This window comes from Nothoprocta perdicaria, unplaced genomic scaffold (genome assembly GCF_003342845.1).
Source record: "Nothoprocta perdicaria isolate Ctin4 unplaced genomic scaffold, notPer1 scaffold_16, whole genome shotgun sequence".
NCBI classification, from domain to species: Eukaryota; Metazoa; Chordata; class Aves; order Tinamiformes; family Tinamidae; genus Nothoprocta; species Nothoprocta perdicaria.
Window position 1 is genome coordinate 358,519 of NW_020454760.1, and position 13,370 is coordinate 371,888.

Genomic DNA, 13,370 nt, shown 5'->3' on the forward strand with positions numbered 1-13,370 from the left:
AACATTAAGACTTTCCTATCTCTATCGCAAACTTTTACTCAGATGTATCAGGACTACTCACAGCTGATTATTTACATCTGCCWCATTATTTGGATGGTTCATAACGACGCTACCATAGGCAAATTCACCCACTCTCTTTCTTCTTAAATTTTTTTCAAAAGATTATCCCTCATTTACAGTTGGTACTCTTGTTGGTCTCAAACTTGCAGGTACACATGTTGTACTACAGACTTTTGATTACTTTTATCATTCAAATTCCCCAGCATATACCATAGATAATTATACTTTTCATAACATCCTAATAAAAGCATTGAACAATATATACTTCCATCCTAGCATTTTTAAAATTTAAACTGAGCACTATCTTCCAGCTTTGTCCAAGAAAAATATATCATATTTTTTCACAAAAAAAAAAAAAAAACCAACAAAGTTAAAACAAAAAGAATTCTCATTTAGATTAAATGGATTAAATGCTACTGTTTCTGCAAAGAATATGCCATGAGTCTCCAACCTACTCACACCTGGAGTCACTGTACTACAGCTTAGGTCTGCAATTGCCCCTAACACACCCACGCTGAAGGCAAAGCCAGCACTTTCATGACCACACAGATTCCCTAATCCTGCTACCTTTTTCCAACATCCTACTTTAGAATTTTGGAGTTTATGCAGACATCACATCCATGGTGTACAAAGTGACCACAGTTCACTAATACCTTCTCCCAATATCTGCCTTACATATTAAAACCCACACAAACAGCACTGTATTCTAAATCCTCCCTGATGAATAGTAAAACCATGAGCTGCTAACAAAGCCGTCCTCAGYTGTATTGTCCTGTATTTTCAGCACAAATCTTGATTCTTCCATTTAAATTTGAGATCATAGTTCTCAAGATAGGATACACCTAAAGACTGACAGCCACATGTAGTTCCTTATTATTAAAGCAAACATTTGTCAGATGTCTGCAGAGAAATCAACAGATAATTGTGAAGATTGGTAAGGTCTTATGACTAGAAGTAGTTCCATGAAGTTTCTCTTCCTGCAAGGTAACAGCAGTTCCCATAGATTTTCTCCCTCTTTCCTGGTAGTTCTCCTTAATGGACAGTGCAATGCTGTGTCTTGACTGGAATAACCAATAATCACAAGCACTACAAGCAATAATCACAATGATGGGACCCTTAAAATATCACTGTTGGTACTATGAAGCTCTTGTCTTCCAYCTTCAACACTAGAAAACTCTTTAAAAATAATTAAAATTAAATTTCTTCATTAATTTCATTTAAATTCATTCTCCCTATGGATAGGATGGGAAAGTAGAAATCAGATGCCCAGAAACTTCTAAACATCAAATAAATTGCAGTATAACCTATGGGAGCTTAAAAGTATTTAATTTGAGGGAGTGAAATAAATGGATCTCCAAAATTAGCTATCTCCATTAAAGAGAAACTGTACAACCTCCTCAAAAATAATAAATACTCAGARTTAGCAGTGTGAGACTGCTTAGAAACACTTACCAATACCTGTCAGGACCTCTGAGAACTAGTGATACTTTTCCTGCTGAACATATGTGTGTGGGGACAGTTTTGATTCGCCACTTACTAAAGCAGAATTAGTAGAAAGAATCTTATTCCGCTAATGTTGCTTTTCCAGTATGGTTCTTTTCATTGAATTTTTCATGCATGCACAAAACTTTTCCTGTGTATGTTCCTTTCATGAAGGAAAAACAAAACAAACAAAAAGGTGGAAATGCTCAAATGCCTCAAAGGCGACAAACAAGAGATGTGGGGCTTTTCTGGGTTTTTTGTTTGTTTGTTTCCTGCATTTCTGACATTTCAAATCATAAAACATCACCAATACTTTGTCAAAAAGTGTATCTACTCTTAACTTCCACGCTTTGTAATAAAGAGACATAGGACAAATAATACAAGAATTACCTTTCTAACTCAGCAATTTTCTTATCTTTGTCATTTTTCTCATTCTCTACTTCCTTGAGTATCTCTAGAAGTCTGTCAACCTCAGCCTGTGCTTTGCCACATTCTTCTCTATAGTATGAAGCCTCTTTGTCAAGCTGTTTCATTCTGTCCGCAAATTCTGGATTCATCCGTGCCTCCTCTTCAGCTTCGTGAGCCTTCAGAATCAATATTTTAAAGAAGAATAAGTATAATAATACTTTACATAGATTTAAGAGTTTTACTTCTTCAGCCTCAGAGTTCAAATTTTCAATAAAAAGGATTATGGGTATTACTGCTAGATGAGATTTTTTTTAAAAATTAGCACTAAAAAGTAACGGATATATCCTTGTATCTTCCTAAAATTCTTTTCAAGTGCTATCTTCACAAAAGCTACAGTTTGACAGCAGGAGGAATTATTAATTTTTTTTTTTTACATTTGAATTTTACTATTTTTCTAGATTTTTTCTGCTTTTTTTTCTGAAATTAAAAAAAAAAATCTTGTAATTCGTTTCATTCCTTTTAAAGTTGTTAAACTCTTTCAAACATATAGACAATTTCTTAATAAAGCACATTCGCCCTCTTTCTCCATACATATGCATAGATATATAAATTTATATAGAGACCTGTATCATCTGCTGTTCTGCAAATGAAGTTTGATACTAAGAATTTAAAAAGGAAGAAATTAGTTTTATAAAGCACTGTTTTTAAAAGACAAGCCAAAAGAAAATTTTAAATGCTTTCAGCAGACAGTTTACCCAATAATCCTTTTTTCCCCCTGTTGATAATACTTAACCTGAAACACCAGAAGAACAAGCCCAGCCCATTGGTGAAAACAGCACAAACCTGGCAAACACATGCATGGATGGGTGGCAATTCCACAGACAAGAAAAAACGCAATGACAAAAACAACAGTGCACATCCCAATCTTACTCCCATCAAACCTAATAGCAAAACCCCAATTAACTTCAATGGGAGCATGATCAGGCATCAAATGCTTTAAACTGTTGGCTGGAATAATCACAGACAGAGACACAACAAGGCACTGCAATGCTTAGCCTACCCCTTGCTTCCCATTATTCCTAATTGGCATCTTGAAAGAGCAGGCAAGGAAAAAACAAGTAGTTTAACACAGTGCACACTGAACATAGAAAATTCAGATAACATTTTTCGTAGTTGTTCTTAATGCACAGGGACTCTACAGAAATTCAGAATRCTTAGAACTGAAGATTCTCCAACAATCTTATTGGACAGGAGAAGTGTGGATTTAATTATCTTAATTTCAGGGAATAGACAAGCAAGCAATAAAAGAAACCCAGATGAAAATGAAAGATGCATGTTTTCAAAACAATTAATATAAAATATTTCAAGGCTATAAGGTTCACATTCTTTGCAATGATCAACATTTTCAGCATAAAGAGGTTTAGGTTTAGTATAAACAAAAATTAAAAATTTGAAATTATTGAGGTGGAAACCAAGGGTTTTTGCATGTAACATATCATTTAAGCATGAGGATAATAAGAAATAGCTTGGAAGTTTTAACTCTCTCTATTGTAAGACTTCAATAAATAAGAAAAAAGTCAAGGGACTGACATGAGAAACATACTAAATTTGTTGGTATTGGTCTTCCAAATCTCTATTTTAGGCTATCACACAGCTATACAGAGTTTCCCAACACCGACTACTTGTTTCAAGGTAACATCCAGAGTATAATGACTTGACTGTTGGAGTGAGATGTGAGTAACAGATTATATCATCGCCTTAATTCCTGCTTAAGAAATAAACTTCCATTTATTTTATGTGTTAGGCATGTCAATATATTTACTTTCTAGCTTTGTAGTTTGTAAAGTAAAGACTCCAGGACAATTCTGCAGGAGACTGGGTATCATTTTCCACCAAAATTAGAAATTAGACCCTCCAAAAGGGGCAATATGTATTCTTTCCAAAGAGAATAAACAAGTGAAGGGGAAAAAAAATCCACATGTTGGCAAAGTCACTCTAGGAAAACAAACAAACAAACAAGAATTTCTGGTTTTACATACCAAGAAACCTACACAAAGAGCAAATTGTTCCCTACTGCTCTTCAGATTTCTTCTAAGAGAACGGTATAACTAGAATTTAATAGTTCCTCTGTAGATATTATCACGCTCTTCCCTGCCACCTTTCCCTTCTGTTCATTCAGCTATATAATTCTATTTGTTATTTACTTGCCTTGCTTCCATCACTTCATAAATATGCAAAACACCCATCTTTTTGGTCTCTCCTTGGGTTCTTTTGCAGATCAAATGTGGCAGAGAGGCCTGGATCCCTTCTAACCAGAGGCTGAATGGTTATCACCTGAGTCTGAAAGTCTCAGCCTATTGCTGTTCTCCTCTCCTACTTCTGTCCTTTTCCCATTTATGTATTTTTTTGTCACCTGGGTTTCTGTTTTCTTGTGGAGAATACACTTCCCATTTTTATGGCCAAGAGTGGTGTCTTGGGTACTTTTTAGCAGGCAAGTAATAAATCTCTTAATCTATATCCGTAAATGATCTGTAAACAGGTTTGCATATTAGKCATGGGAAAGGCAGCTCAGAATTCCAGATCAGCACACTCTTTTCATGATATTTTGCAGACAAAATGTGCAGTTGTATGTTTCATCATGTTATGCAAAGAGGATGTATTATTTTTACAATTCAATAAAAACAGCATATCACACTACTTAAAACTGTACTTATTCTTAATTATATATCAGTTCTGATATTTACTTATAYTAGTAAGCATTAGAAATACCTGAGAAGTAAAGTAACATTTCCTTATGTAAACAGCAAATTTCTTATAAAAATCCCAAAACAGTGTAGCACAGACATATAACATGAATTATTTGGTCTATTACAATTTTATGGCACAATCATGCATGCATTATTCWGCATAACAGAAACGGATGGACAGATTCAGTACTTGATTTTTAAAGTTTCAATTACATACATACACAGAAAACAACTAAGAACTTCACCAAAAAGAAAAAGAAAGGAACAGCACAACATACATGCAAGAAATTACTTTATCAGATCCTTCAAATTTTTGTACTTCCAGGTGCTGTGACCTTAATTCTTCTCTAGTCTTCTTAAAATTCAAATATTTTTGATTTAACTTAACTGAGWCTGCTGTAATGAACTTAGAGAAGGTTCTGCAAGTAATCTAAATTTGTCTTACATTACTCATAAATAATAGCAAAAATAAATCTTTATTATGCATAAAACCATCCACCAGGACTCTAAACTACATCCATCGTTRTATTTTCATTACAGGACAAAAACATACATGTTATTTCTTGTAACTGATATTTATCTAACACAAAATGCTTGGATATTTCAAAACTTTCACTTTTCCAAGTAAACATGAAAAATATGCCTCCAACTCCATTGACATCTTCCTCACAGAGATGTTTTTACTATACCGTGAAATCTTTCTTGAAAGAGTATGCAGGATTTGCACCTCTTTGGTATCTTATTGTATAGATACATATTTTAAAAAATTCAGTGATTTTTTTGGTTTTTAAAAACATCACATATAAGCAGTGAATGCAAGAGATAGAGTTGATACTTTTCTGATGTAGCAGAAAATTTAACAATCAACTAAAAAACGTAGTATTATTTCTGCATGGGGTAAAACATTGATACTTGCCTGAACCAATTTTAAAAAAAGAGAATTAAAACTTGAGTATTACATGACTAGAGTGCCATTTGGTTTTATGTAACACAGAGTAATAACTCTGTTAAGAAAAATGGTGAAATATCCTACTTCATTGAGTATCATGATGATTTGCAACACAAAAACTGTTTTAAGTAACTGCTATAATGCCACCTCCAAGAACAGAGGTGAAGCACTGACCTTGTAGAATTCAATGAAAATGTTGCCACTGACTTCAATCAAGTCACAATTTCATTTGAAGACATTAGGAATTGTTAAAAAGTATGTTGCTTATGTATAAGCAGCAGAACAAAAAGAGAAAAAAATGTTTATTAAAGGAAATCTAGCCTGCTATCAGAGCAAAATCATCTTCCATCCATTATTTTTAAACTGCATGGACATAGTCTTAGCAAAAATTAAGCATGTAAAGGAAAAATAAGTAAATAAATAAATGATGGACTTCAGAATATGCAAATAGACCACAAAGTTACAAATAGTACTCCAATACAGCAAAATAACTACACTTAAAATAACAATTAGAAAGTGCTTATGTAAATCAAGAGAGGAAAAGTAACACAAAAATAGACTTTAATCTGAGGCAACAAGACAGCGGGAGTATAAATCTTATGAACTAACTAACTAACTACCTCATAGATGATCAAGATGACACATAGAAACAGAAAATCCTTTTTCAACAGCAACATGCTCGATGGTACGGATGACAACAGCAGCCATTTTACCCTCCTTCCAATCTATGTATGACTGGGGTTGAACCACAATTAACCACTAACTTAAAAAATAAATATGGTACTAGATGCCGAGAAGCTACACGAGTYAGCAAAAAGACTACTAGGAAGAAATCCTGCTCCACTGATTTTAATGGCAAAATTGGATTGAGGTCCATAAAACTAGCTCTCTTTTATATAATAGCAATTACTTAGTCACACCAAGCATGATCAATATAAAAGCTGTAGTTTATAAATTGCTATTACACTCCAGTTACATCATTTTTGTCCTATGAAGTTCAAAGTACTTCAACTGTAACAGTCCCAGTCAAAGAAATGGAAACTGTTCTCTGTAGAGAACTGCTCTTCAACTGAAACAGGATCTCAATCAAGACAGAAGGTTGCTGTGCAATTAAAACAGACATTAGGAAGAATATTAATGCTAAACAAGTCAAAGTAATGTTGTTTGCCTATTCATAAACACTGATGTCTCTGATCAGTCTTCTATATTTCAGCATTTTCTTGGATTAAGTGCAGTGTTTCCATATTATTAGTGTATATGTGCTGAAAATACAGAATCTTTCATGAGAAAAACTGATGGAACTATATTAATCATACAGACTTTTGAAAACCATGTTCATCACTTCTTGTATAATATTATTCATATAATCAACTCAATAATTTGAGATAAACTGAAAGATCAGCAGATAGTTTAAGTTTGAAGGATCAAATAAAGTACTCAGGTGGAAGAAAACAAAACAAAACAAAAAAAGTCTGCATGCTTTTTTTAATGCAGAAGTTGAGGACGTAAAGGCTAGCATGCTTATACTTTTTGAAGTAAGTAAATAGCAGGGTTAATGCATTTCATATACAAAAAAAAGGCCTTGAAGTCCACAAAGTAAATTTATTTGTTATAATGGGGTATAGATAAGCATCAAAAATATTCCGCAAAGCTCCACAGAGGAAGAACACAAGACAGAGTAAGGTAATGGATCCTCATGCTTTCATATGTTACAGTGGGCAGTTTTAGAAAGAACTTACTGGATTGTACATCTGATTGAACAACTGTTCAGCTTGCTACATTGCAAAGTTGGAAAGGAGTGAAGCACAGACAGGAAAAGAAGGAAAGATCCAGGAAAACAGCATTAGCTCAACAAATCCAGTGCATTTGCACAGAAGAACTTGTCATAAAAAAAAAAAAAAAAAGTAGAAATTTAAGTTTCTAAACATTCCTCGGTGAAAGTGAGAGGCACTGGGGAAACATAAATGTTGATTTTGGCTCCTAAAAAAGAATAGCTGGAGTAAGAAATTTAAGGTTTGTGTTACTTTCTCTTTCTCAAGTTAAATAACCCATGAAATAAAGAAAGGTGTCCACTTTTGATGATACATTAAGTGCTGGTCTCAAGCAATGAATCACTAGAAGTGCTGTTGGCTGAGGCTGCAATTTATCACCAAAGCTTCAAAGATTGTAATATATAAAAGATTAATTAGATTTCATCATTAAATTTATTAATTTTCTATTGTTTTAACACAAAACTGAATTTTCTATGCAGAATGACTTTTCAAAAGTTCAGCTTGTCAAAAAGTACTTGGGCAACAGCAAAATGTCAGTAAGCAGGTAAATTTAAGAAAATGACAAACAAGAATAGGAAGAAATTCTAAAATGGATAATAAGATCATATATATGTAAAATATAATATATATATATACACACACACACATTATATATGTTATTATTATTATTAAGGTATTGAAATACCTATTAGGCAATTCCTGATGTTATTTCACAAATAGCAACAGAAAGCCACCAAAAACGTCATGGAATTTTGGTACCAAAAGCACTGAGCACTCTCCCTTTTTTATTTTAGGATTCTTTTTTCAAATTAATGAATTTTGAAATACCATCTTAGACATACAATGTTTAATAAGCACACCTATTTTTTCAAACATTACTTTCTGTACCAAAATATAGCATGCTAATATAAAGAGTTACTCCTTACAACAACATTTATTTTCTTTTGAAATGTGTTTCCTCTTTAAAATTAATACAGCATTTTTAGATCAGTATATTTTCTCCCATTGAAATTAATAGTTAAGTAACACTGAAAAATAACGAAAATCTAGTGAGACACAGCCACAAAGAGTTTTATTTTCAAAATATAAACCTTATTTTCTCCAAAAAGAGAGAGAGGAGATGAAACAAAGATAGAGGAATTGAAAATAAATCACAGATTTGGTTTAGGCTTGCCCCTTGTACACATTTTAATTTTGGGCATAGCACATATTACCATAATTACTCAGGGAAACCAGTAACTCCAAGCAAGCACGTACAGAATACTATCTTCACATTTATTAACAATCTGATACAACATGCAAATCATATTAAACTAACTATAATCATTTTAAACTGCCGTAATAAAAAGTGCTGCCTCTGCGATATTTCTCAAGATACAAGACAGTGCTCTGGAGCCACGTGGGGCAGAGATGTCAGCAGCCTCCACTGCCACCAGCTTCAGCAGAGCTTCATGTTCACAAGCACAGTTTTGGGACCTGCAGCTTAACTTACTGTGCTGATGTTCCCTCCTATCCTAATTCACGTGTATGCAAGAATAACACAGATTTCTCTTTCAGTTAGTTTCCCAAAGGAGGAAAAATAGACGAAGATAGATTTCAGGGGAGCAATTACTATTAGCAGATTTACACAAAATATTTTATTAGAGAAAGCATAAATTGAAAATTACTGTTTGGAGCCTACTATCATTAACAGCCACTGTTTCTGTTCAACTAACCATGCCCACAAAGGTAGCTGTAACTACGTTTTATAGTGGAAATATCTGGACTCCTACAAATGTTGGATGAATTTCCACTGGGGCATTATGCTGTGTTTATGATATAATGAAACTATAATGTTTTCAACTTTCTTTTAATAATCCTTTGTATTCATACACAAGAAACATGCTCTCTTTTCATATGAAAGGCATTGCAGACACTCTGAATTTTATAATTGCTTATTTTTCCATGACCACGTGATCTGTCTATATATTTAGTAATGAAAGACTGACTTTAGATTTTAAGTCTTTCAAGAGGATTTCCATTCTTTATATGACCTGTGCTTTAGATTTTTTTTAACTACTGCTTAAAATGAAAACAAATAAGACAATCAATTTTTATGATAAATAATCAAAAGTGTGTGAGAGAGTTTACTTGATATTTTAATTCTGGTATAAATAGTATTTACAAGTTATCACATATTTCAAGTAGTTGATTTTCATTAAAGCTTGCGCATATGTTTGTAGAAAAAGAATACCTTCCTTTATCCAATAAATATACTGTACAGGCATCTAATTGCAGATATTCATGCTGAATTGAAAAATTATAAAAGATTACATGCTGATATCCTCCTTTACCCTCCACAATACCTTCCTCACAGGCAAGGCTATTGAAAATAATGTGCTTAAACACAGAGCAGGAACTACTCAACCTGGGTAAAAGAAAGTGTCAGAGTATTATTCTAAGAATGGTAACACAGTACAAATAATTAATCTCTTTTTTTTTTCTAGAAAAGGCAACATTAGATGTAAGTATCAAAAATCAATGTTTGACTCACACTTACTAATGAATTGCAGGAGGCAAACACAATGCTTAAATCCATCAAGTATGTCATGAGACTGGTGTTTGAACAACGTGAGCAGACGTTACCAAATGACACAGAAAGAGGTCAAAGAAACAATGTATGGTAGAAAAGGCATCAACAAAATTTGCAAATCATTTTAGCAAAATCTATTTTAATGTATTGATTTAAATAAAGCCGGGCTATAAAACAAAGATCTTAAAACAATTTCCTTTAAATGCTTGCTTCTGCTACTTGCTGAATAAAAATAATTAATTGCTAACTGAGATAAACTAGGCATTATTTTGCTTAATTATCACAGCTTTAAAGTCATCAAGACCACCAGAAGGTCTTACAAGGAATAAAAGTCTTAGCATATATTCATCAGCAAAAGAGCCAAAATAAAATCTAACCAGATTTTCACTTTTTAATTTTTTTTTTTTTTTATTAGAAAGTGCAGCCTTTGAACTTTTTTCCTTTTCACATGCTGCAAACATTCCCATCTACTTGAATTCTGGAATAAATTCATACACATATAAATTGCCATCTCAATAATTTTTTCTGCTTTCTGACTTTTTTCTACTTCCCCTCCAATGTCCTGTACCCAGTTTAGTTATTTCTAGTAGCTTCTCAGAATTCCCTCCAGTAAAGTATTCAAGGTAATTCCTGAGGCTCATTAGTAGTTTTGACACAAGCCTCTTCAGAAAAGGAAAAAAAAAAAAAAAAAAAAAAGTTAGCAATAGTTGATGCAAGCATCAGCAAACATCATAAGAGGGGTAGATTTTAGATTAACTCCAGAAGCCTAAGTTCATCTTTATCAAAATAGGTTTTTGTTTGGTGTTGTTTTTTGCTGTTGCTGTTGTTTTTGTTTTTAAGCATAGAACTTACCTTTTTCAATTGTGCTTCCAACTTACTACACTCTTCTTTCTTTTGTTCTATGGCTATTTCTAAAGATTTAAGTTTGGAGTCTCTTTTCAGCCCTGCTGATGCCAATGAAGATGCATGTTCTTTGAGATCGATTAAACTAGACTGCAAAATGACCAAGAGTAGAACGTTAATTCCTAGTCACCAGGACACTAACTTATTGTCAACTTAGTAGTCACTTGAAATCTCGTTCCCCTCCCGTCCCTCCAAGTGAAAGGATACAAAGATAAGCAAAGGACAGTGTTTTGAGACTACAGGCAATTGAAACCACAGGAGCTGGCACGCAATGAAACACAAAAACAGTCATAGCAATTCTAGTAGTTTGACAAATGAAAACAGGAACAAAAATGGAATATTCAAATGTTCTGAAGGCTTATCCAAAGGAAAAGTTAGAGAAGAAAAGATACACAACTATGCAAAAAGTGTAGAGATGTGTTCTGTACAAAAGCAAGAACTACAAAGAATGCTTAAGAAAATACCACTCCAGGAGCAGAATTTCCATAGTTTAAACAATCTGAAACCAATCTTACTGAATTTTTTCATCTTAAAATCATAGATAGAAGAACATATCTAAAAATTTTACTGCAAAGACTGACCTCTTTTTCTGTCAGTTCAGCTTGCAAAGCATTAACTTTCTCCTTCAGGTCTTTATTTTCTTTTTTATAAGATTCAATTTCTTCAAGTCTTTCTCTGTCATCTCGCTCCCTTTGCTCCTTCAAGCGCTCTATTATTCTTTCCTAGCAATATAAAATGCAATGGTGGGAATCATTTTAAGAAAAGGAGGAATAAAATAGCATACATTCAGTAGCACTTCAATAAAAGTCAACCTTTGGAATAAGAGAATGATTCAAGCTAATTTCAGGACATTGCAGTCAACAGAAAATTTCTCCCAATTTCATACCCGATACTACCTTAGTAAGCACCAGAACAAGGTTTCAAACACTTTATGAGATTTACTAACTTTATTAACTGTCTCTACTGGTGTGAATATGCATATAAAGATATTCACAGCTAAGCATTATACTACATCAATTTATAAATCTTAAAAATAATAATCAATTTGAACCGATCTCAAYTGGATAAATATTTTATTATTTAAAATTACTGAATTACTGACTTAGAATGTTTCTACACCAAAATCAATTTGACTTGAATGGGGTCTCTACATCTTTGGAAATTTAAATGCCAATTCAAGAAACAGAAAAATACAGCTTCTCACAGCTACTTCGAACTTACTTTCGTAAGTTCTGCAAAGCTTAGTAATTTTCATGCAAAGCTTGGGAATATTTTGTAAATATTCATATTCTAATGTTCACAGGTACTTATTAGATAGCTAACAACATATTCCCTGTATATGTGCAAGCAAGCATATTACAGTTACTGTTGAATTCTTAATTGTTATATTTCATTATTTTTATTTTAAATATTTGAAAATTAACCTACTTTTGTCTTAGGTTTGTATAGCAAACGTAAGCTATTATGTAACATCTGTTATTATGTAACTTGAGTTGTTAAGATCAAGTATCAAAAGCAGATGTAGGGTATAAGACTTCATAGATGCTTGTTAAATGACTAATCTATTATTGGTTGTRAAACTAGACATAAGAGCAAAGCGTGACATATTTCAAACGTTTTTCTCATACAGCCACTTTACTACTATTTTAAACATTTGTGAGCCTCTGCTAAATTATTTTCTTTCTTCCAGTTATATGATACTGACTTCCAGCTCTAATGATTTCTGTGTTACCAATAGTTGGAAGAAAAATGTCCATCACTTTGAATCCATCACCACTTCCAATTATATGTATGAGTAAAATTAACATTTAATATTAGGAAGGTTTTAACAAACAGATTAACATCTTCATTTCAATAAGTAGTAATGCTTCAGTGAAATAAAGTCTGAAAATAAATGGATGCGTAATCTCTTAAATACAGGAAAATAATTAGCAGTACACTGAATAATCATATAATAGTCATTTCAGTACAATTCTTATTCATCATTCACAGTGCTATTGTTATTTAGTATCTAGTATGTCCTGGCAACAAGGACTCCTTTACTAACCTTCAGATAGCTGTATGTGCCTTAATAGAGAACTAGCAGTAGTGTAAAATGCTTCACAAAAAAAGAGACAATTACATTAAATATATATATTTGCATTGCTGATATACTATATTCCATTTAGCATACGTTAAAAATGAAATACCAAAAATTGAAGGTATCTGGCTATCTGCAGTTAAACGTCTTTTCACAATATTATGACTTTTCAAGCATGGAGATGCCATGCACAAGGTGGATGAATCCTGGATTCATTCCATCCAATGGCTAAGCCTCGCTTAGACTTATTCAGAGCCAAGATTTCATACAGAAAYCTGTTTGCAGAGAATGAAGATTCTTAAGCAACACCATCTTGAGTATTACACAAATTACAAAGCAGCAAGCATAACAGCTTAACCTTTTAAAAATTTTACTATTTGCTATTTTTTGCTATATA

The 13,370-nt window shown here is 32.8% G+C and overlaps 1 protein-coding gene across 1 annotated transcript in view; it reads right to left on the bottom strand.

Moving 5' to 3' along the window:
• ERC2 (ELKS/RAB6-interacting/CAST family member 2) overlaps positions 1 to 13,370 on the bottom strand; it is a 278,502-nt gene that overhangs the window by 139,712 nt on the left and 125,420 nt on the right. Inside the window, exons 9-13 of the mRNA XM_026035392.1 lie at positions 11,475 to 11,615; positions 10,843 to 10,983; positions 7,386 to 7,421; positions 3,011 to 3,040; positions 1,933 to 2,126 (exon numbers count right to left, since the gene is read on the bottom strand). Of these exons, the coding sequence (XP_025891177.1) occupies positions 1,933 to 2,126; positions 3,011 to 3,040; positions 7,386 to 7,421; positions 10,843 to 10,983; positions 11,475 to 11,615 (542 nt within the window). The remainder of the gene's footprint in view (positions 1 to 1,932; positions 2,127 to 3,010; positions 3,041 to 7,385; positions 7,422 to 10,842; positions 10,984 to 11,474; positions 11,616 to 13,370) is intronic.